The 22,668-nt window shown below is 39.3% G+C and overlaps 2 protein-coding genes across 7 annotated transcripts; both read right to left on the bottom strand.

Annotated features, from left to right (window-relative positions):
* Window positions 1-543: 543 nt before the first annotated feature.
* LOC132859711 (retinal guanylyl cyclase 2-like) lies at window positions 544-14,259 on the bottom strand. Of its 2 annotated transcripts, XM_060890570.1 has the most exons (21): window positions 13,934-14,259; window positions 13,431-13,453; window positions 12,459-13,343; window positions 11,332-11,633; window positions 10,588-10,945; window positions 10,390-10,474; window positions 10,200-10,296; window positions 9,719-9,856; window positions 9,560-9,640; window positions 9,300-9,476; window positions 8,796-8,952; window positions 8,076-8,225; window positions 6,787-6,935; window positions 6,201-6,364; window positions 5,894-6,086; window positions 5,290-5,464; window positions 5,093-5,191; window positions 4,013-4,107; window positions 3,465-3,550; window positions 3,201-3,286; window positions 544-1,474 (listed from the first exon to the last, which is right to left on the bottom strand). In XM_060890570.1, the coding sequence occupies exons 3-20, from the start codon at window positions 13,201-13,203 to the stop codon at window positions 3,202-3,204; spliced, it is 3,336 nt and encodes a 1,111-aa protein (XP_060746553.1). In that variant the 5' UTR covers window positions 13,204-13,343; window positions 13,431-13,453; window positions 13,934-14,259; the 3' UTR covers window positions 544-1,474; window position 3,201. The 2 variants fall into 2 exon arrangements, with proteins under 2 accessions (XP_060746553.1, XP_060746554.1); XM_060890571.1 differs by lacking the exons at window positions 13,431-13,453; window positions 13,934-14,259 and having other exon boundaries at window positions 12,459-13,344.
* Window positions 14,260-14,402: 143 nt separating this feature from the next.
* si:ch73-362m14.2 (NHS-like protein 2) lies at window positions 14,403-20,824 on the bottom strand. 5 transcript variants are annotated; one of them, XM_060890574.1, is made up of 6 exons: window positions 20,675-20,824; window positions 18,652-18,801; window positions 17,447-17,714; window positions 15,390-17,358; window positions 15,155-15,290; window positions 14,403-15,081 (listed from the first exon to the last, which is right to left on the bottom strand). In XM_060890574.1, the coding sequence occupies exons 4-6, from the start codon at window positions 17,176-17,178 to the stop codon at window positions 14,814-14,816; spliced, it is 2,193 nt and encodes a 730-aa protein (XP_060746557.1). In that variant the 5' UTR covers window positions 17,179-17,358; window positions 17,447-17,714; window positions 18,652-18,801; window positions 20,675-20,824; the 3' UTR covers window positions 14,403-14,813. The 5 variants fall into 5 exon arrangements, with proteins under 5 accessions (XP_060746557.1, XP_060746558.1, XP_060746556.1 ...); XM_060890575.1 differs by having other exon boundaries at window positions 17,634-17,714; XM_060890573.1 differs by lacking the exon at window positions 17,447-17,714.
* Between the last annotated feature and the right edge of the window lie 1,844 nt (window positions 20,825-22,668).

The following is a 22,668-nucleotide window of genomic DNA, read 5'->3' as shown; positions in this document are numbered from 1 at the left end:
TGAACAAAGGGAAATTAACCTTTTACTGAAGTCTATTATTCTAGTGTCATTTCAGGGTTCTGTGTTAAACATGATTATAATCAGAGACATGGATCTGTCTGTCTAAAGGTTATTTATTTATTTATTTATTTGGTCAAAACCTACATATATTGAGCGTTATTAATTTGTGTACTGATGTTTGTTATATTATAATTGTGCTAATGTATTTTTATGTTTCAAGCACAATAAAAAAAAATAAACAGGACAAATGACACCAGATTACTAAAGAAAATAAAAACTGGGATTTTAGTGACTTCCACATTCTTATTTTTCTATTTATTTTAATTCACTTTCACCAGCTGCTTTATCATGGTCAGGGTGTAAACACACACACACACACACACACACACACACACACACACACACCTAAGGGCAATTTTATCTTCTGGTTTCCTTCGTGTTTGTGGAAGATGAGAGGAAACCAGGGAAAGCAAAGGAAATCTGTTCAGAACCCGAGAAGATGTGAAACTACACCAACACACGAACCTGAGCTCACTGTGCTGCCAATTTATTTCAATCCATTGCAATAATAATTAAAATCAATATTACACTTCTAAATCACAAGACAACATTCAGGGCATTACATATGATACCACCTAACAGGTTGTTTACTACATTACAGGACACGACTAATCCTGGACAAGTCATTAGAATAACTATTACATTCAAGCAGCTTTTTTTGTTCAAAAAAGAACAAGACTACACGCTGGAATTATAAACTTTGTGTGAGTTCAATGTTTTAAACCGTATTTTTAAACACATATGTCATTGTTCAGGTTGATCCTCCTGGACTTAGTGAACCAGAGTAATGGGTGAGAAGAGAGTCTGATCTTCTCTGGCTTAACCTAACAGTCCCATTATTAACATTACAGCCAAATTCATTTAAAGAGCCTCTTACTGAAGTATCTGATCATCTCCAGATGCCAAAAGCACTTCATCTTTCAACTCTTAAATATACCACATCCTCCACAAGAACAGAATGAATCATTTCTGTCCGCTGGGATGAAAGGTACCGTAACCCCCAGTTAAAAGAATCATGATTTTGAAAACTGTTAGATTTCACGCTCAGATTCTTCCAAGTTGGAGAGCTGCTTCTTCAGTCAGATAATATAACTCACATGTTCTCCTCATCTTTGCCTGGTTTTGTGGAATGAAGAAAAGATGCTGGAAAAACTTCTCTCTAATAGTTTCTGTGACATTAATGATTTGGGGGAAAACTATATTTCTGGAAACTTCAACATTAGTGACAGTGACAGACATTGCTTTTGTGCTCCTGTTCTCTCAATGTCCATCACCGTAGAGCTGTTAATGATGGTGGATCATAAAATTTTCCTCAGTGAAGTCCACATTGGGCAGCTGAGCCACATGCCTCACGACCAAGATCTTCTTTACTGCTTTCTGCAGCAGCTGCTTTAAGTCACGCACCATCTCTGACCTGCAACACAGCAATAAGTAACATCAGTTCAGATCATCTGTGAAACCCCTCGTCCAACTCGTTCCTCAGGAGACCTGCAGGGATGAGGGATCTGTGTAGATTAGTCATTTAACACAGTCAGTGAAGAAAAGGAGGCAAACGTGAAGCTTTAACTTTGCCTCATTTGGTTTTATTCAGTCCTTCACTAAACACTGCCAAATCTTATTACTATTAACGTAACAAGTTTATGTGAGATTTCAGAAGAATGCAGGCTTGTGTGATATAAGTTTAATTAGACCTACATGATATTACACAGCTACAATATCCAGTGATCTTTAATCTGGTTAGATTAGATTAGATTAGATTGACGTGTTGAAGTAACCACATTTTGTGTAGAAGCTCCACAGTTTAAGTCAAGAGTAAAATAGTTCTCGAGTTCTCTCACAAATCCTCCAGAAAATCAAGCTCTGACTCCACAATAAAACAGGAAACGATCCATATGTGGATTGGATCGTTTCCTGTTTTAGAGAGCAGATGAGATGGAGGGAAGGGGCGGGGCTTCCAGGTGCTGTCAGCCCCGCCCCTTCCCTCCATCTCATCTGCTCTTGACTGGTCTCACAGTAACCAGAGAATGTTTTACATTCATTCATGAGAAATAACCTCTATCAGTGTGTGTTCCACTTAGTGAACATTACACACGTGTACAGTTAACATCAGGTAAATATATTTATTAGGGTTGACATGGGAAAAACATCTGACTGAAAATGGTCAAAAAGTGAAACAAAAGAAATATATACATTTAATTAATATTCGTATCACCAAATCAAACCCTTTATAAATATTAGAAATAATCAGTTTTAATAATCAATTTTTTTCTCTCCTGCTGTGTTCAGCATTCGAATGTGTTCAAACACTTTGAGCTTCAAATCAACAATGAAAATGTGGGTCAGTATTTAACATTTCTGTGAATCACCAATAAATCCTGTTGAGTTTGTGTGCTTGTCTCTGACTGCACAGTGCTGATGTTCTCACTGCTCCTCTACTCCTCTACATCTGACCTGGTGGAAATGATCGAGTTTTCTGCCAATGACAAGTACGGAAATATATATCACACAAGCCCAGGAAGTGTATGAAGGAAATTCCAGGCTATGATGGAGATGCCAGAAATGAAAGAAGCATAGTCAAAGCTTTATAGATGAATAAGGCACATGTGGAGACAGACAGAGAGAAAGAAAGTGGAATCAGTGATCAGATTCTGTATAAAGTTGTATTCATGAAGGATCTGAGCTGTGTGACAGTTTGTCACTACTGAGAGACTTAAACACTGCTAACCTTCACCACGACTGCCACAACAATACACATCATTTATATATTACACACAGACACTAAAAATAAACAGGCACAAATCTAACCTTCAGTTAAAGTGGTGATGTAGATAACTTACTGTAGGTGTTAATCACATCTGATCAACAACAAACACCACTGATTTAACAGTGTTTATTAAATGACTATCTGCCTGTACAGTTTGTATTTATAACCGAAGGATGTTAAACAATAAAACACTCAGATTCTTTATGAATACCTGCTCTTCATTGTTCTTTAAGTACCACCCCACATTTTTGAGACAATGAAGGCAAAATCACAGAGCAGAGACATGAAATAAAGTTTAAAATAAACACTGTAATGAGTTTAGGTCAGGAACAGTGCTGCGATGATTGGAGATCCAGCGCTGGATGCATAACACTACCTCATTTCTTCTTTGCTAATTGGGCCTCAGCTTTCTTCCGTTTGAATCGGGCGATTTCCTCCATCTGCAAGCCGTGGGCCATTTGTCTGAAAGATATATTAAAGAGGCACGATAAACAAGCCAAACACAGTACAGGGACGGGGAAAGGGGCAACCAGCTTCAGTCCTGGAGGCCAGGTCTTGCCAAAATGTCCTGAGCATCACATGATCTTTACCTCCAGGAACAAAGAGAGCTACCCCTAAAAGAAGTGATTAATAAACCTACCCTGACTTGAGCTCAGGGGGAACAGGGAGCGGTTTAGTGAATCCATCTTTACCCACAAGCCAGTAGGTTTCCTCCATCCCTTTGCCCTGCCGAGAGTGAAGCATAATTTAATCAGGGATTAGAAACAGTTTGTAGGAACAGATACTTTCTGTGCAGATGATCATCTTATCACCTCATATTCAGTTATCTAACATCAGACTTTTCTGTAGCTGGGCAGGAAGTGACAGATTCTGGGCAAGAATTTCGGCCTGTTGGGGAAATGTTATATCTGCACTGTCTGTATTTTTGTTCATGTTTTTTTTTTTTTACAGTCAATGAAAATATTTGTCTGTTTTTGGGTTTTTTTCCCTGTAAAATCCTTGATTTTGGCTCAGATCTGTTCTGGCCTGAACATTCATTTAAACCTAATACTGTTAATGTTTTACCAATATTTTATATTACTGATACTTGTAAAATGTAAACATATGTGTGTGTGTGTGTGTGTGTGTGTGTGTGTGTGTATTGTGAATAAACTGGAAAAAACTTTATAGAAGCAGATTTGTATTTACCTTTAATTCAGTTCTTCCACGTATCTGGACCTGGTATCCTTCCTTAAGGTCAAGAAGGATCTTCACCGTGGTGTGACTGACATGGATGCGGTACGCTGCACACAAACACTGACACTCCAAATCAATTCAATTTAAATTTATTTGTATAGCATTTTCAACAATTGACATTCTCTCAAGAAACATAATACAAAAAGTTTAATATTCTACAAAGATTAATACAATACAAAATTCAAGATTAATATTAGACTTATATTTAAATGTGTTTGTATTTATCCCCAATAAGCAAGTTTGAGGTGACTGAGGTAAGGAAAAATCTCCCTCATCACTGGATAATTACTCTAATCTGCACTGTCACACCAACTGTCCGAATTTTCATAAAACGTTTTCTATAAATTCCTCTGAACATTATTCATGTAAGTAACAGCTTGGACTTTTCCCCTGCCTGGACACTAGGGGGACATTCTGACAGGTATTGTCTTTTGCCATGTGTTTTTGTTTTTGTGTGTCACGTGTGTTGCCCCGCCCTAATCCTTAATCCCTTCCCTGCACACCTGTACCTTGTGTTTCTATGATTGCGTCCCGTATTTAACCCTGTGTGTTGGGGCTGGTTGAGTCCTTCCCTCTGTGTTGGTTTCTGTGATTGTGATTTGTTTAGTTCTGTTTCTGTGTTTCCAGACTTTTGTCATTCTCCCTAATAAACCTCCTTTTGATGTTATCCCTGCACATGGGTCTGAATGTTATCTGTGATGTCATTTTAATTTCAGATGATTTTGCAGTTTGCAAAAAACCTAACATTAATCATATTTAATTTGCTGTGTTTTAATACTACAGCTGATAATAACTGGACTTCCTAGTTTTAATTTCTTTTGTTCCTTTGCTTTAATACTCTCTTTGTATTGTTGCACCACTGTCATAATCCAAGGAGAAGGTCTTAAATTTGCGTTATCTGCTAGCTCAGTAAAAACAAACTGTAATGTCTATTTGCACACATTCCCTTGTTCTTTGTTCTTAAGAAACAACGTTGTTCTTTCACTTCCTGACTGCCATGTTGTTGTATTTTTAGATATTTGAGTCACTCACGCATGCCAGTGGACTCCATTCTGGAGGCAATGTTCACTGTGTTCCCAAACAGACAATATCGAGGCATGGTGAGACCGACGACTCCAGCCACACACGATCCTGAAACACACAGTGCGTCTGGTAAAGACGAATCCTGAGACCAGGACATGGGACTGTTGTCTCTCTGGACCTCTTACTAGACACTACAGTCTACTGACCCGTGTGAAGTCCGATTCGAATGCGTACTGGAACATCAGGCATGTGTCTCATCTTGAAGGTGCCAATAGCGCTCAGGATGTCCAGCGCCATGTTGGTGATCTCAGCAGCATGTCGGTCACCGTTGGGAACAGGAACTCCAGACGCCACCATGTAAGCATCTCCAATTGTTTCCACCTGAATATCAGAAGTGTGAGTTAACTGTATTTTTAGGTACACAATAAATAAGAGAATATTTACTTCATGTATTAAGTGTATTGATTATTGAATGTGAGCTGCAAGAGTATACAATACACTTTATTTTTGTGTGAGTTCTTCCAGCTAATTTGCACTTCACGTCTTTCAAAGGTCAGTGTGCGTTTCTATATATACATCTCATAGGGTTAATCTAATTACAAAAGAAGAAGTATAATCTCCCATGTAGGATCATTACTCTAATCAACAAACCCTCAATAGGAAGCTCCTTATTCTGACCTGCAGACACACTCGCACTTTATTTCAGAAGATTGTATGGTGTAGGATTTCAGATATTATTATCTGAGAACTGTTTAATTAATGAAGTTAATCCATCATTATTATTACATTTTAATAATAAGAACTTTTTACCTTGTAGACATCATGATTTCCAATAATTGCATCAAATAAAGTGTAGAGATCATTGAGCAGGTCCACCACTTCAATGGGCTCGCTGTTGGCAGAGATGGTGGTGAAGCCCACAATGTCACTGAAGTACAACGTCACATTATCAAAGTATTCAGGCTCCACAGTGCCGCCCACTTTGAGAGCCTCAGCTACAGACCTGGGAGTGTTGAGAAACAGCACGTGTGTTATGGGGAAGATGCCTAAACCTGTTTTTGTGTCATAGGTGTGTTCTGAGGAATAGTGTGTGAAGTGTGAAGTGTGTAACACTTACGGTGGAAGCATCTGAGTGAGCAGTTTCTCTGTTTTTTGCTTTTCAATCTCCAGCTCCTCTGTTCTCTCACGTATGAGCTCCTCAAGGTTAGAAGAATACTGCTCCAACATCCGCAACATGGAGTCTATGATGTTTGTCTTCTTCCCCTTGTTAATGTTCCTAAACTGAGGCCAAAGACAAAAGTCTTTTTTCCCCTGATATTTTACTCCTGATTAATTCATTAGTAAAGCTCTGGTCACGTCCCTCTCTGAATGAAGTTTGTTGCCCCTTTTCCCGTCTCTTTGTTGTGTTTTATTTAAGTGAATGTATTGTTTCTTTAAATCTTTAATGATCTAACAGTTTTAGATAATCTTTCTTTTAAAAATTGCTTTTCACATGAAATCATGACATTAATCTCATTTCAACAAAACATTTATTTTTACTTCACTATATTTTTATTTCAGATGCTCTGATATTAATACTGTAAGATTGAAACTTTCTCACTTCAGGTGTAGTTTCTCTGTTTCCACACCTACTGGGGGTGAATAAGAAATGAATGTATTGATTCTCCTAATTTCTGTTTGATTTGAGATAAGGAAAGCATCACCTGTTCAAAGATCTCATCAAAGGCAGGTCGTCTCTCTGGCTGCTCGTTCCAGCACTGTTTAATGAGCTGAATGCATTCCATAGGAGCGTAGTCAGGAGAAACCACCGGCCTGCACAGTGGAGGAGGCTTCTTAATCTTCTGGATGATTTCTGTTGACAAGAGTTCTCCAGTTACGATTACACATTTCCAAAAAAAGAATCATAGTGGGATTATAAATCATTATAAACACTGAGAGTGGGATTATAAATCATTATAAACACTGAGAGTGGGATTATAAATCATTATAAACACTGAGAGTGGGATTATAAATCATTATAAACACTGAGAGTGGGATTATAAATCATTATAAACACTGAGAGTGGGATTATAAATCATTATAAACACTGAGAGTGGGATTATAAATCATTATAAACACTGAGAGTGGGATTATAAATCATTATAAACACAGAGTGGGATTATAAATCATTATAAACACTGAGAGTGGGATTATAAATCATTATAAACACTGAGAGTGGGATTATAAATCATTATAAACACTGAGAGTGGGATTATAAATCATTATAAACACTGAGAGTGGGATTATAAATCATTATAAACACTGAGAGTGGGATTATAAATCATTATAAACACTGAGAGTGGGATTATAAATCATTATAAACACTGAGAGTGGGATTATAAATCATTATAAACACTGAGAGTGGGATTATAAATCATTATAAACACTGAGAGTGGGATTATAAATCATTATAAACACTGAGAGTGGGATTATAAATCATTATAAACACTGAGAGTGGGATTATAAATCATTATAAACACTGAGAGTGAGATTATAAATTATTCCTCTCCTAGATCTGTGTTGATTTAATCTAGTTGTTCAAGTTTTGAAGAAGTCATCACTGACAGAGACTTTGCAGTCCAAAGTCATCTTCATGGTCTCTAAGTGGTTCTAGGGTGGATCTTGATAACGCGATAATGTTCTACTAAAAGTTCTGAAATGAATCCAAAGGTCCAATTTCTACATCCTATAATAAGACATGATTGTTTCTCTTCAGCTTCAGCTGTTAAGATGTGAATCTTTGTGTTCAGTGTAATCATGAGAATCTAAGAGTAAATACAATTGAGTTGTTGTGAACTGTTAGGTTTTTCTTAGCTCATGGGGAAAAAATCAAATAAATAAATAAATAAAAACAAATAAATAAAATAATAATAATAACAATAATAATATTGTTATTATTATTAGTCACATTTATGTGTAATCATTTCTTCATGCTTATGAGATTCTGGCTGACCCTCAGCAGGCAAGTGGAGCATGAAGAACGGAGGTCCTCTCAGCACCACCTCCTGTACGATGATGGAGAAGCTGTAGACGTCACCTTCATAACTACCAGACTGTCCAGGGTGTGAAGTACGCAAGTGTTCAGGAGCGGTCCACAGCAGATCTGTGTGAAGACAACACACTGCAACACATTTGTCACCAATCACACTAATTATTACACACTGAATGAAACTGCTGCAGATTTTAGTCTAATCTTTACAATTGTGGATTATTTACATATTTAAATGACCCTGATTATTAGTTAGAGTTGATAATTACTGAAGAAAGGGTTTTTTACACAAACACACACACACACACACACACACACGCACTACACACACACACACACACACACACACACAAACACACACACACACACACACACACACACACGCACTACACACACACACACACACACACACGCACTACACACACACACACACACACACGCACTACACACACACACACACACACACACACACACACACACACACACACTCCACAGTTCCTGCCCTCCAGGGCAGAGAAGGAGACACAGATTTTATACGAGTCTGTATTTATTCCAGTGCACTAAACTATTTTATTGATGTAGGACCAGAACGTTCATCCTCAGCTCCCACAATGCAGTCTGTAATTCCTGTCTGTGTGTTCAGCTGGATGTTTACTGTGAGTTTCTGTGGTCTCTGACGCTTACCCTCAAATTTAGGTTCTGTGTAGGGGAACCTCTGGGCATGGAGAACTGCATTATAACCGTAGTCGGTTACTTTCAGTACAAATCGTCCGTCCACAACACAGTTACGGGACTTGAGTCGACCGTGACACACACCCCTGTGATGAAGATACTTCATGCCCTGACAAAGCCAAATTAAGCACAAATTAAAGTCTCATATTGGGAAAAGTCACACTTTTATCTGCTGCATGAGACATGTGAGTGAGATGTTTCTGAACATTTTCAGGGTTGTGGGTTTTTAACCTAGCTTGGGCTAATTTAAAATACTCAGTGGCTGTAATGATTGTGTTTGAATTAAATCTACTTCATTTCTAAAAAAGTCACAGTGTGACTGAGCTGTGGAAGGTCACAAGTCACAGCTTCGTCAGAATGAATAAACTCTTTACACTGTAATCATCTGTTGGGCAGCTTCACAGTGTGTGAAGTATGTGTATGTGTGTGTGTGTGTGTGTGTAATCCTCTGATTACCTTGATAAGGTCCAGGAGCAGTGAAGACTTGAACATCCAATCCAGTTTAACATCTTCATTGTGAAGTAAGTCCTCTAAACTTCCACGAGAACAGAACTCAGTGACGATAGCAAAGATGCCACAGTCATGAAAAAACCCCAAGAATAGATTCAGGTTCTCATGGCGGATATCTCTCATCTGTTTGGGAAAACAGTTTTATCAGGATATTTAAATGTGATAATGATCTTATTATAATGACATCAGCCATAGAGATTCAGTACCAGTTCAAACACGTCGCTCGTTTTTGGATTTATTGACCTGAAGTGTCCGGATGGCAGCCGCTTCAGCCATGCCCAATCCCCCTGAACACAGTAAAAACATATGAAAATATGTACAAAGAAATCAGATTAAAGCCTGAGATAATAAACAGTTTCTTTTACCTCAAGTATGGCCACGTTGGAGTTTTCATAGCTGGGCTCAGGAGGGTTGGAGATGGAGCTGCGTGACGTGTTTATTCTGCTGTCTGTGTTTGACAAACATCTCTCCATCTCTCCTTTCCCATCTTCTACACTCACTTTCTAAATCAGATTATCAGAACAAACTTTAGGTCAGATGAAGGAGCCATGTCATATCAGCCTAGAAATAACATTTTACAATACTGTCTGTGCTTTAATTAAATTTAGTTCTTTGTTTTGTTCTTTCTTTATTTTTTTTTTAATGATAGATTGACTGAAGGAGGCAAAAATAAAACTAAATTGTTATCTAATCTCTGATCAGTGGATTTCACTGAACGTGATGTAACAGCAAATAAATTACAGAACATTGTTTTGTCCTGGGAACAGTTAAAAAAATAACAAGGACAATTATCAATTTGACTCAAAAAAGCATGATGGTACGTGGTGTCTTCAGTGTGGGCCTGACCTTATTACTGAGAGAAGGATTGATGAAGGTCACGTCATCCAGAGTGAGGAGAATCTTATTGGGACCTCGAACCATTCTAATTTGATTGAGGCGACGTCTGAATTTGAAATAAGCAGGAATCATGAGTAAAATAAACGTGAACAAGACATGAGTAGTAAAAAATTATCTATGGAGCTTATAGTTGTCCTACCGTGTACAATATCCAAGACTAGTTATAAAAAATATTAGGAGAAGCACTGACAGGAACACCTCCAACAACACGAGCGGGTCCAGTCCTAAAAGAAAAACGATTTGTTTGTTAAATTGATGTTAAATGAAGTGCACAGTAAACCAACACTTCCATGAAATCACTAAACCAAAACCATGCTATTTTCAAGCTTAGACCAACCTCTAGAACAGAGAGGACCTCCAGGTATGAACCAACAACTGGAGTCAGCTTTGGGCTGAACACCTCCAGGGAAGTGGATAGGCGTACCGACGTAGCGAACGGCGTTATCATGTGGGCTCACAGTGTGAGTGGGACGAAGTTCGCAGGAATGACCATCAGTATCCAGCACCACATAGTCCAGAAGACTCACTCCAGAACTGTTGGTGTGGATCCTCTGACTGAAACCTTGGAACACCATATTCCCAGTGTGACGAGCTAGATTAGCCCCCGAAAGCCAGGATGCAGACTCACGAACATTCTGTAGAGCGTTGGCCATGAAGATGATGGAGGTGTAAATGGTGCCGAAAAGAGGAGACACCTGCAGGTGAAGAGCATTAATGCTGCTGAAACTCTAAACATCTATAAAGCTGTGAAGAACTTCTGCCATGTATTTTATAACTGAGTGAATTCACTTTATTTAAACCTCAGTAAAGTTTCAGTCTTGAATCAGAATTTTCTCCAATAGCATCTCTGACAGTTTTATATTCATGCGCTCATTCTAATTGTTTCCAAAGCAACAACATCTCACATGCAGGGATGTGTAGTGTGGAAGCTAAATCTAATAATAAACTGATTAGGGTAAAGTTTTCTGTTAGGAGACATTTATTTAACATTGAATGTAAAGGAACCTTATTATATAGTATAATTAACTTAAAACTGTGAAGTACATGCAGTAAATATTGAGGAAAATCCCAGATGTTATACCTCATGAGGATTAATGTTTGCAGGCACCTCGTTGGACCTGATGGCATCCTGGAAAGCCTTGTAGAAAGAATTCTCTTCTGAGTCCATGGTGATGGTTAGCACAGCGTCGTAGGCCAGTCTGAGCTTGCTGTTGCTGTGCAGTGAGGGATGAGTCACCTGCTTGTACGGCAGGCTGTAGAGCAGTGTATCATAGGGCACAAAGACCACAGAGCCATCAGTCAAGCGCATGTCCAGAGCTGTCTCCAGCAGGAGCTTCTGGGTTTTCCCACCGATCAAGACAGAATGCATGCAGAGGATCACCACTGAGAAGATGAAAAAAAATACGTATTATAAATCTAAAAGGTCTCTTCTTCTAATATCCAGCTGATGATTTACGCTCCACATCAATCAGTTTAGTGTTAAATCAAGGTCATAAAAATAGACTGTAAAATGTTTCTTCATGCTACACAGTGTAGTTAGCGCTTTAGCACCGTGTGTGTGTCTGAAGTCAGGAAATCCACCGCACTGCATTGTGGGAGCTGAGGATGAACGTTCTGGTCCTACATCAGTAAAATGTTTCAGTGCACTGGAATAAATACAGACTCGTATAAAATCTGTGTCTCCTTCTCCGACCCTGGAGGGCAGGAACTAAGCAATAGTTTCACTAATCTGCTAACATTAACTAAGTTAGCATGTGTTTTTTGCTGATGAGGCACTGATTCTAGTAGATAATGTTATTAATTGGCATAGTTCATTAACTTGCATTTGAGGTTCTTTCTAACAGTAAATATCACTTATTTACAGGATGTTTAACTTGTGATTAATTCATTAGTAAACTACGTAGCGCTAATCAGGGATACGAGCACAAACTGACTGAGACAGAGTGAGTGATGATTTCAGACAAAACCACATCAGTGTTAATCATCAATTCTTTATCAGTAATAAAAGATTTATACATGAAACATGACATTAATTTCATTCCATCCTTTGAAAACTTTCCTTTTTCTTAAACTTAAAAGTATATTTTTTACTTCCTTAAAGTATTTTTTCCAACTCTGCTATGTTTTAAATCTGTACAGATTGGTGGCTACACTGCTAACACCATTAGGGAAAGTTCAGACATCATTATCAGATTCATCATCACTTACTGCGAAGCTCCTTCATCTTCTTGATGGTGGAGAGAGAGCTGCGTATGCTGGCATGATCATTACTGGTGGAGAGCAGAGTCCTGACAGGGAAGCCATAGCTCCTTAAGGCATCAGCTACCTTATAGGACGTGTCCACCCACATGTAGTCAGCTGAGGCTACGATAGCTATGTTTGCCCAGTGGAAATGATGTGCCACAGTCTTCAGCACCCAAATGGGAGAGGGAATGGTGCGTGAAAAAGTGGGGTGACGTGATGAGCTCTCAAGCTCGTAGTTCACACAGGACCACGAGAAGAGCGCCTTGTTCCAGTTCCTGGAGAGCAGAGAAGCTGCCTCACAGTATCCAGGGTTTATGGGCCCTACAAATGCTGAGGCTTGTGTGTAGTAACCCATAAAATCTTTCAGGGCTTTCGAAGTCTGACAATCTTCTTCCAGTATGACGTAATCAAATGTGACACCCAGAGACAGGGCATGATCTCTATTGATCCTCTGGACAGCCAGTTTAGCTGCGACTCCAGGCATGGCTTTAGAAAATATTGAGTCACAAGTCCATGGACCTATCACACCAACCCTGAACATGCTCGCCTGAACCGTACACCAGCTGCTGAGGTTTAGCAGGAAGAGCCAGAGAAGCCAGGATCCATGTGGAATATTGAGGAATTTTTGTTCTTTTACAGTGACAGCTAGCATTCCGTAGACCAGCCACACATTCAGGAGGTGATGGAAGTTTTGGTAGAGCTGCAACATCACAGAATCCCATCACCTGAGAGCAGACACCTGATGTACTATACTGCAATGTGTTCTGTGTTTCCATTAACCCTCTGATGCTGTAAGAGTGTCTGTAAGTTTAACTGTTTCTTCATCCAAGCAGCCTTCAGATAAAACACCTGGATTAAACCAAAGGTAAAGTCACCTGAACAAAAAGGCCTTTAAACTGCAGATGTGTGTGAAAGCTATCAGTGTGTTTGACTTACAGAGTCGCACCTTCAGTCTGTGGCTGAAAGAGAAAAAGAATTTGACTAAAAAAGATTAAAAAGATCTGCTGTGGGTCAGTTCTAAGACTTTATGAATAATTTCAATAATTATTTAAAATTAGATTAAAAACTTTCAGGATTCTACAAACAATATTACATATGAGTGTAAAAGGATTGTTTTATCGCTGCTTCCATTTTTTTAGAATCCTGAACTGAATGTAAGAAAGCTGAGTTTATTGACTGCCTTCTTTAATTCATAGTCTTTATTTAACAAAATAAAACAATTTCACAATAAAAATAATGAGTTATAAAGATGTAATTATGTATATATACATTTATTTAGTGACAGAACTTCTGTGTGTGAGTCAAATAGCACTTTACTGTGATTTGGATGGATTCACAAATGCAGGATCATATAAAAATATAGACTTCACACTTCCTCCTTCTTCCTGTGTACTTCAATTTATTTCAGGAATAATTTTGTTTCGCTCAGAAGAACTTACCCAAGCTGAAGGAGTTAAAGTCCGTACTGCACAGTCCTTCTATAATGCCACTAAACTTCACATTTTTCACATAGTGCATGTCGTCTGTAACCCTGTAAAAAACACCCTGTAATCTATTCCATGGATGGTGAAAACACCTTAATTTTGAAATAAACAACACTAAAAAGTGTTCGCATTTTGCAGGTTGTTGTGTCAGTAATCCCTTCAGTCCAGCCGTATCAGGACTATGACAGCACTACAGATTAGTCCAAGTGACCTGAAGATTATATTAATTCCTCCTCATTACTTTTGCAAGCTCTGCCTTAGATATCACACTTTCCCTAATGACCAGGACATTTAGATGATTTATTCATTAAAGGATATTTACAGCATTGAATAGCTACAATATACAGTGTATATATATATAGTACTGTGTAGAACAGAATGGTTATAATTATAATGTTGAGGCATCTTGTGTAAAAGACAAACATTTGTCCCATATGAAGTGAAATTTAATACTTTGAATAGATCTACAGTAAGTTATGTTCTGAAAACAGTCAACAATATACAGCATTACTGTGCTGTTCCACAAAATTCCACTTGAGGCAGTAGAGACAGATACATTTTATAATATAACATAAAATATAATTAACATTTAGACAATATAAAGCCAGCTCTAATGTTATTTGCAACTTGCAGAATATAAAGCTTTTACTCATTGTACCTGTCTTAATCTTTAATTACACAAAACGATTTTTAGTTTTAAACAGTATCTAAAGTGTCCAATTTCTGAAAATTTTGATCAGCCGTGTTTTTTACCAAGCAGATTGTTTACAAGCTTAAGCGAGCAAAACTGAGACGATGTGATATTCAGCCAAAACAGCATCATGACAACAACAGTTCAAGGACCGTGAGATTGCATCACGTTGTGTTTTTTGTAGCTGGTCAGATCTGTGGAGGCAGAAGCTGCAGGTTTGGAGCTCCTCAGAAGTTCTGCAGCTGAGAGTCGACTCCCGCAGCTGGCCTTGGCACTTCTCGTCCGTCTCAGAAGAGCCATGAAGTTGTCATTCTGGTTGGTAGACTTAGAAACACCGCCGAGAGTTTGAGTGCCAAAGTCTCCTTGCTTGTTTTCTAAAGAGTCTTTGCGACCCAGTAGTTTCCTCTTCGACCTGCCAAATGAGAAAAGGAAATTAGACCCTATAAAGCAAAGAATAAATACCGCTGGTCAAACTTCTACATTACCTGTGAATGATGGTGAAAAGGTCCTCTGTGGTGTGAGAGGAGTTCTTGTGAAGAAAAACCTCATCCACTTCACTAACCAAATGAAGAGCTCCAATTTCCGGCACTTGTCCGTCCTCTTTATCATATAATTCATATTCTGGCATAGAGAAATAAAAATAAATCTTCTGTACGCAAATCTTATAAAGTAAACAAATCTTTTACTTTCTAAATGTTTAAATGTTTACAAAAGACGTACCAGGAACTTCTTCATCAACTTGTGAATAAGAAGGAATGAGTCCATAGACCGTGACGTGATATTCTCGCTGAGAACTCTCTGGCTTTAAAGAACTGGGATGTGACTGAACCTCCTGCTCAAGTACATGCATCTTATCACAGATGGGGAAGACTGCATTGGGTCTGTTTGAAAGCGGCGGAGCTGGAGCTCTTCTCTTCTTCTGGGGCTCACTCGGTTTGGCATCAGCAGAAGGTTTGTAGGACAATGCATGTGTATAATCACCTCTACACTGGGAATATAAGTGACTAGACTCCTTCACATGCTCTTGAGATTGCTGCTTTTGGTCACTACTGACATTTGATGAGGAGGGAAGAACAGCCTTGGCCTTCACTTTGTTAACTGTTGAATAAATGCTGCTTTGTCCATAATTCAGATCTGCAGCAGAAGCCATGTTAGAATTATTCACTGCTGCTGCACTAGGTGGCCATTTAGACAGTGGAGGCTTAGGTGCTACAGGGGGTTTGTTTTTTGGACTGTTCTGAGCAGCAGCATAGCCAGCATCCCGTTCATTCTCCTCTTCGATGACAGCTGAGGTGTCTAGATCCGAGCTGCCGACTGAACGCAAGCGCACATTGTTCAGGTCTTCCTGAGTCACCACAGGCATAATCAGCATGCTGTTACTCAATCTCTGCTTTGGGTGTGAAGCATCAGAGTAACGGCGGTTGACTTTTGGCAGGACGACAGAAGGTTCTTGATTGGGGTTAACTGCTTGTGTCTCAGGTAACTGCAGGGATAACCTCGATCTGCAGTTTCGGGCCTGTTGGCCAGGAACACCGCCGGATGGTTTGGGACGCATTCTGCAGGCTCCAGTCGTAATCGCGGTCGGCTGAGTCGGCGTCTCACACTGACTCGAGTAACCACTGGAAGGTGAGGCTGAGCCAGGTGGTTTGGATGGGGAGGAGATAGAAGGTTGAGAGGGAGAAGAGCGAGAAGACGATGGGGAGTTGTTGCAGTCAGAGTTGCATGCAACTTTTGCAGGTTCGTTTAGAGGATTTCCCACAGAGGAACTTGTGTTAGACTTGCATGGTTCACTAGACCTTATCTCTTTTATTGGTCTGTTACTGGTGATCTGATTCTGATTCACTGGACCATCTCCTGGTGCTTTGGGAGGGAGCGTGGCCTTTCCGGCATCACCAGCTTCCTCTTTCGATAATGGAATAAGATCTGGAAGGAGCATGACGTCGTTGGGAATGTAGAGACTTTGAGTTCTACATTCTGGAAGCATCACGTCTGTAAGTCTGGGCAGCGACACTGTCCGTGCAGGTGGAGCTGGCTTCCTTTTGGCCTTTCTTAAAACGATGCTCCGAGCCTTGTGCGGATGCACTGCATCAGGAAGCCGATCTTTTCTCCTCACAGACGTGCTATCGCTGCCACTGTCATCGGAGCTGCTGCTGGGATACGACAGGGCGTAGCTTTCACACCGGCGCCGTGTTGCTCCTGGGTTGGAGGTGATGGCTGTGGAAAGTGATAATGAACGTCTGTGGTGTTCCATGGCACTGACAGGTCTACTTCTGCGCTCTTTCTGCCCGATGCCTGTCCTGACCGTGTCTTTATCCCTCTTTCTAATAACAGTCACATTGGTGGGTGTGGCCTGGCATGGTTCCTCTGGATCTTGGAACTGTGGAGGAGGTTTTATCACATCAGGTGCCAAAAGGTAGGAGTTCAGCGTATCATCCCACTCAGATGAAAACGTTGAAACATTAGGGCCTTTCCAAGTCTGAGATGGACAATACAAAGTTGTGTGCTCCATTCTTCCTCCAGAGCAAACTCTGTCTGTCAGGAGGGACAACTGTGTCGGAAAGACGTTTTTTTTTCAGATCCAAATCATTCCATAAGTTCCTTGGATTATGGACATTCAGGGTACGTCCAATATTCTTCTCTAGGTGTTTGAAGGCCCAAGAGATTAGATAGCGTGCCAATAGTTTTGAGGCTTTGAAAGGGAAAGAAAAAGAGAAAATTTTAGCCTTTGTGTATCTTTCTATGGAACTCAAGTGGGTGTTCACCATGGCAACAGTTACCTGTTCATCCATACACAGAACATGAACAGATCCAAAATGACTCGCAATTGAAGCTTATAGATTTTTTATAGCACAAAGGTTGAGCCTCTGAGTTCAGTGTGTGCACAGAAACAGAAGAGATGTGTAAATGTTGTCACCATCTGGATCACCATGAACTTTATAATCATTCCTGAATCATTTCTGATACCTTTTCGGTTGTGTCGTTTACATGAACATTATTCCTTGAATCTCTTCCTGAGCCTGGACACAGACTTTCATTCTGTATTAACTGTGTGTGAGATAAACAATACAACAGAACAGAAACGTGTCACTTAAGAGACATAAACTGCACTAAAAGGACCTTTTTAAAATGACAACACTGACACTTCTAACACGTGATAATAAACACGATGCACAGCAGACGTGCAGCAGACACGAGTCCATTGTGCAATGACATGATGACACAGACACACACATATTCCTTTACACAGCAGCATCACTGCTAAGACCAGTATTTATGCCAAATGGTCCCAGAACATAACCAGACACTGAGATTTCACCCACATGTGATGAGTGGACTTTTATATTATAATAATCATATGTGTCTCTTTCAGTTGTAACTTTCTCTGGTTTATAAGAAAAGCTTTTACAAACATCACCTGTTTTTCATCATAAAGCGTTTTACTGAGAATGAACATGTTAAAGATAGAATAAATAATTCAAACACAAATTTCAGCTCTCACGTGCATTTACATGTGCATTCAATAAAATATACAAGCTTCCCTGGTTACATCATCACAATATGAAGCTGTATTAATAGAGTAGAGAAGCTCTGCTTGTGGCTGCGACACGTCTCTCAGAAATGTCGTATCTGAGTAAACACGCTTGCTTATGAAGGACATTATGAAATGCAGTAATTGTATGATGTCCAAATACACTGATGTGATGACAGTGATGATATATTATATTACAGACAAGTGAAAAACAAGCAGAGAAGGAGCAGAGAAGGAGCAGAGAAGGAGCAGAGAAGGAGCAGAGAAGGAGCAGAGAAGGGTATAAACAAGTTGTATTGTCATTGTAATGGGTCACCTAGACAAAATACACAAAACTGCAACATCATCTTCTACATAGCTTCCACTGCACTGCTTTATTCTGGTGAAACATCTCTCCAGGTTTATCTGCACTTGAGCAACATTAAGTCCCATCATAACAGCCTCGTTACCTACCTTTCAGATGGCTCTGGAGACTGTGCTTGTTTTCTAATGCAGTTCCTACTTGTTCTTCGTTCCTCTCCCTCCCTCTCGCTCCTCATTCCCTCTCGCTAACACTCACATGCTGTTTCCATGACGATATGATGTGGGCTACTTGCTTCCTCACTGAGTTCGTGAGGAAAGAGAGATATAGAGAGAAAACAAGAGAGAAAGAGTGTGTGGGGGGGACAGAGAGAGACACATTACATAAACACAAAAACTGTAAATTTGCTGCACAGCTTATGAAAATCAGCAGCAGTAATAGAGGAGAACACGTAGTCTTCTGTCTCAGCTGCCGTCCAAACAGACAGAGGTGCATTCTAATCAGGAAAACTGCAAAAACCCATAGCAACAGTAGGAAAGTCAGGGGGGCAGTGATGTCAAGACGAAGTGTACGAAGCTTACATCATCATCTTCATCATCATCATCATCATCATCATCTTAAATCTGCTGCTGTACCAACATCAACATTAACAGAAATTAGACCAGGCATCAACTGCTGGTCAGACTCACTGCTGGTCAGACACACTGCTGGTCAGACACACTGCTGGTCAGACTCACTGCTGGTCAGACTCACTGCTGGTCAGACACACTGCTGGTCAGACACACTGCTGGTCAGACACACCGCTGGTCAGACACACTGCTGGTCAGACACACTGCTGGTCAGACACACTGCTGGTCAGACTCACTGCTGGTCAGACTCACTGCTGGTCAGACACACCGCTGGTCAGACACACTGCTCTGAAGATTTCAGTGTCATTTAGATCTGTAATCTGTAATCAGACTTTAGAGTGTTCACTTTGTTGTAGGCTTTAATACAAGGCTGTGTTATAGATCATCAGTGTTACGCTGAAATAACACTAGAGCTTCTCACACATCGCAGATGTTCTGTCACAACCGAGTGAGAATGTGAGATACTGAGAAAACACAAAAGTGATGAAAGAGAGAGAGAGAGAGAGAGAGAGAGAGAGGAAACTGGGGTCCACCCATGTTTGAGTAATTTTGAGAAAGAACAATGTTCAAACATTATTTCTTCACAACAGAGGCAGTGGGGTGTGAAATGTATAATCATGGTGCATTGCACAATGGTTACATAAGCAATCACATAAGGAAGAAGATTTAGGTAAAAAATACTAAGTACAGCAAAACTGCAACAAGAATTAACTTGTGGATGAGATTCTGTTACGTTAAAGAGAAGAGAAGAGAAGAAAAGAAACAAAAAGAAACAAAAAGAAAAGAAAAGAAAAGAAAAGAAGGTGGAGAGCTGATTGACTGGCTGTAACTGCGGTTACATGAGACCTGAAGGAAGAAATGATCAAGAATATATTCTATGGCACAAAGTAGACGTTGCCTTTAACTCACTGAACAGTTAAACAGTTCATTGTGATTTACAAACACGTTGGTGAGGTTCAGCTGCAGTCTGAGTGCCTCTGATTCCATGGTTTTATTTGTGTAAGTTCTGATCAGTTCAGGTCTAATGTGTGGTTTGGAATTTTTTGTTCATGCACAAAGTTTATTATTATTTTATTATTTTTATCTACGATCCTATAACCATATAGATTATGTGCATTACTTGTTTTATTGGGTCACTTCTGAAGACAACCACCAGACATAAATGTTCTGGTGAAGGTTTCAATACATACAACTTACTGTTATGTTAAAATCCAGCTTTACAATAAATTTTAAATAAACTGTAATATCTCCATGTGGCTGGCTGCTTTTTGGTAATTAATGATGACCTCTTTAATATTCATAAATAAATAAACACTTTACATATTTGAGGGTTAGTCGTTATTATGAATTATTATCTCAGTTACTGTAAGTAGGAGACAGTGTGCAGTTATGTCACTCAATACCTTCACGTGTTTAAATGTATTTTTATGAATAACATCTAATTAAATTCAGCTAACATATTATATCAATATTATAAAAAAGAAGCTCCATGGTGATATGTTAAGTGTGTGTATGAAACACAGAGTGTGTGAGCTGGTTTCAGTACCTGCTGCTGGTGAGTCTTCAGCTGTGTGATGATGGAGATCAGGGGAGCTCGTATGTGTGTGTGTCTGTTCGAGTGCCGCTGCTGCATCAGCTCCTCTCATGGCCCTGTGCACATGCCCTTATATACACATGACCAAAATACACACTTCATTTCTCTCAACACAAAGCCACAGATTCAACCGCACCCTACAAATAGAGGAAGTTCATGTTCTGAAGGGTTTAAAAAAGTTATTGCATAAAGATTAAGGTGGGTGAACTTCCCCCATCACACACCCTCACAGGAAGGAATTAGTGTTGGGTCTGTGCTGAACTCAGAGTTTATGATGACCCATTAGTTCCTCAGGAGCTCTCGGCTGCACTATTATAAACTGTTGTAGAAAGGACATTATTTACATTTACACTATTTACTGTAGAGTGTCACCCAAATGAGGATGAGGTTCACTTCTGAGTCTGGTTCCTCTCAAGGTTCCTCATATCATCTCAGGGAGCTTTTCCTTGTGGCCGTCGTCTCGGCTTGCTCATTAGGGATAGATAAATATATATAGTATTTTATATTTGAAATTAATATTTTTAAATTCATTTTAAACTTTAAATGTATACATTCATTTATTTATTTTATCCTTTTCTTCTTCTTCTTCTTGCTATTATTATTATTATTGTTATTATTATTATTATTATTATTATTATTATTATTGTTATTATTATTATTATTAATAATAATAATAATAATAATAATAATAATTATTATTATTATTATATTTATTTTTTTCTCTTCTGTTTCTATATTTCTATAAAGCTGCTTTGAGACAATGTGAATTGTTAAAACAATATACAAATACTGTATAAATAAATTGAATTGAATTGAATGGGACCAGGCAGCCATCATCCTTCAGCAGTTTCAGATGAAAACACACAGAACACTGCAGAACCTGGACACAGCTGAACACCACAGATATGTTCTTTATGGTAAGATAGCCATCACGAGTCACATTTATTCTCTGCTGTAAATCATGCTGATGGATCCATGATGGTTTGTGCTTCAGGCCCATGAGAGTCATCAGGGCTGATCATCGCTCTGTACAGGAGCAGGTGAATCTCATGGTGTAAACACTACACACTTAACACCCCATATACCACAATGGTTATGATCCTACAATCTCTAGGTTTGTATTGAACCAAAATTAAGATTAAAACTTACAATATTTCAACAGCAATGCTAAGAAACTTAAACAGAAACTTAGGTCTTGAGTTTTTCCGTGTGCTTCTTAAGGATGAGTGTCCTGGCCATACTTCAGTAAAATGCTTCAGGAAGCTGGAGTAAACAAAGAAGCCATGCTGAGTTTCACTCAGTTAACCTGTATTTTTTTAACTCTCACTTCAGTAAATGTTTTGTCTGTTCCTCTTTTAATACAGTGAGATTTTATACACTATCATTCAGAACTGTAGGATCTGCTGCCACCTAGTGTCCATTTACTGAACCTCATGGAGCTCATAGTCATGGTTTAGTGATCTCTCCCTCACACATACAGACACACACACACGCGCGCGCGCACACGCGCACACACACGCCCACACACACACACACACACACACACACACACACAGTGACTCGGCTAGAGAATCTATTTATTAATCTCTAAGCCATCAGTCCACCAGGTCTCCTGTAGGGGCACAAAGAGATGAGACACTTTCACTGAGGTCTCAGACTGGAGTTTTGTAACCAATTAATTATTATCCAAACTGAATATTGGCCTAAATCCACTGTTCAGTGTTTAAGAGATCTTTTTTTTACTTGCTTTGCGGGTTAAAGAAAAGGTTCAGAAGAAATAATAAGAAACAGATATAAATCCTTCTAATTTTGTCACTTCACTGTTTTCTTCTGCACTCCAATGTGATGCCTGAAGCCGAATAATTCTACATTGTGGATTTTTAAGTCTTCTCTAAACCTGTGTGTTAATTCGACATGTTTCCTGTATCCAGTGTGTGTTAATCCTT

The sequence above is a fragment of the Tachysurus vachellii genome, chromosome 17, assembly GCF_030014155.1.
Source record: "Tachysurus vachellii isolate PV-2020 chromosome 17, HZAU_Pvac_v1, whole genome shotgun sequence".
NCBI lineage: Eukaryota > Metazoa > Chordata > Actinopteri > Siluriformes > Bagridae > Tachysurus > Tachysurus vachellii.
This window is presented reverse-complemented; position numbering and strand designations above follow the sequence as displayed.

What these genes read in the sequence shown, in the direction of transcription:
- LOC132859711 (XM_060890570.1), bottom strand. Translation starts at nt 13,203, where the DNA reads ATGTTGCAGCTCTACCAAAACTTCCATCACCTCCTGAATGTGTGGCTG. An exon ending in AGTCTTGGATATTGTACACG is followed by an intron (nt 10,297 to 10,389) that starts GTAGGACAACTA and finishes TTTCAAATTCAG; the next exon opens with ACGTCGCCTCAATCAAATTA. An exon ending in CACAGAACCTAAATTTGAGG is followed by an intron (nt 8,226 to 8,795) that starts GTAAGCGTCAGA and finishes GTCTTCACACAG; the next exon opens with ATCTGCTGTGGACCGCTCCT.
- si:ch73-362m14.2 (XM_060890574.1), bottom strand. Translation starts at nt 17,178, where the DNA reads ATGGAGCACACAACTTTGTATTGTCCATCTCAGACTTGGAAAGGCCCT. An exon ending in AGTTGATGAAGAAGTTCCTG is followed by an intron (nt 15,291 to 15,389) that starts GTACGTCTTTTG and finishes TCTCTATGCCAG; the next exon opens with AATATGAATTATATGATAAA. An exon ending in CTTTTCACCATCATTCACAG is followed by an intron (nt 15,082 to 15,154) that starts GTAATGTAGAAG and finishes CTCATTTGGCAG; the next exon opens with GTCGAAGAGGAAACTACTGG.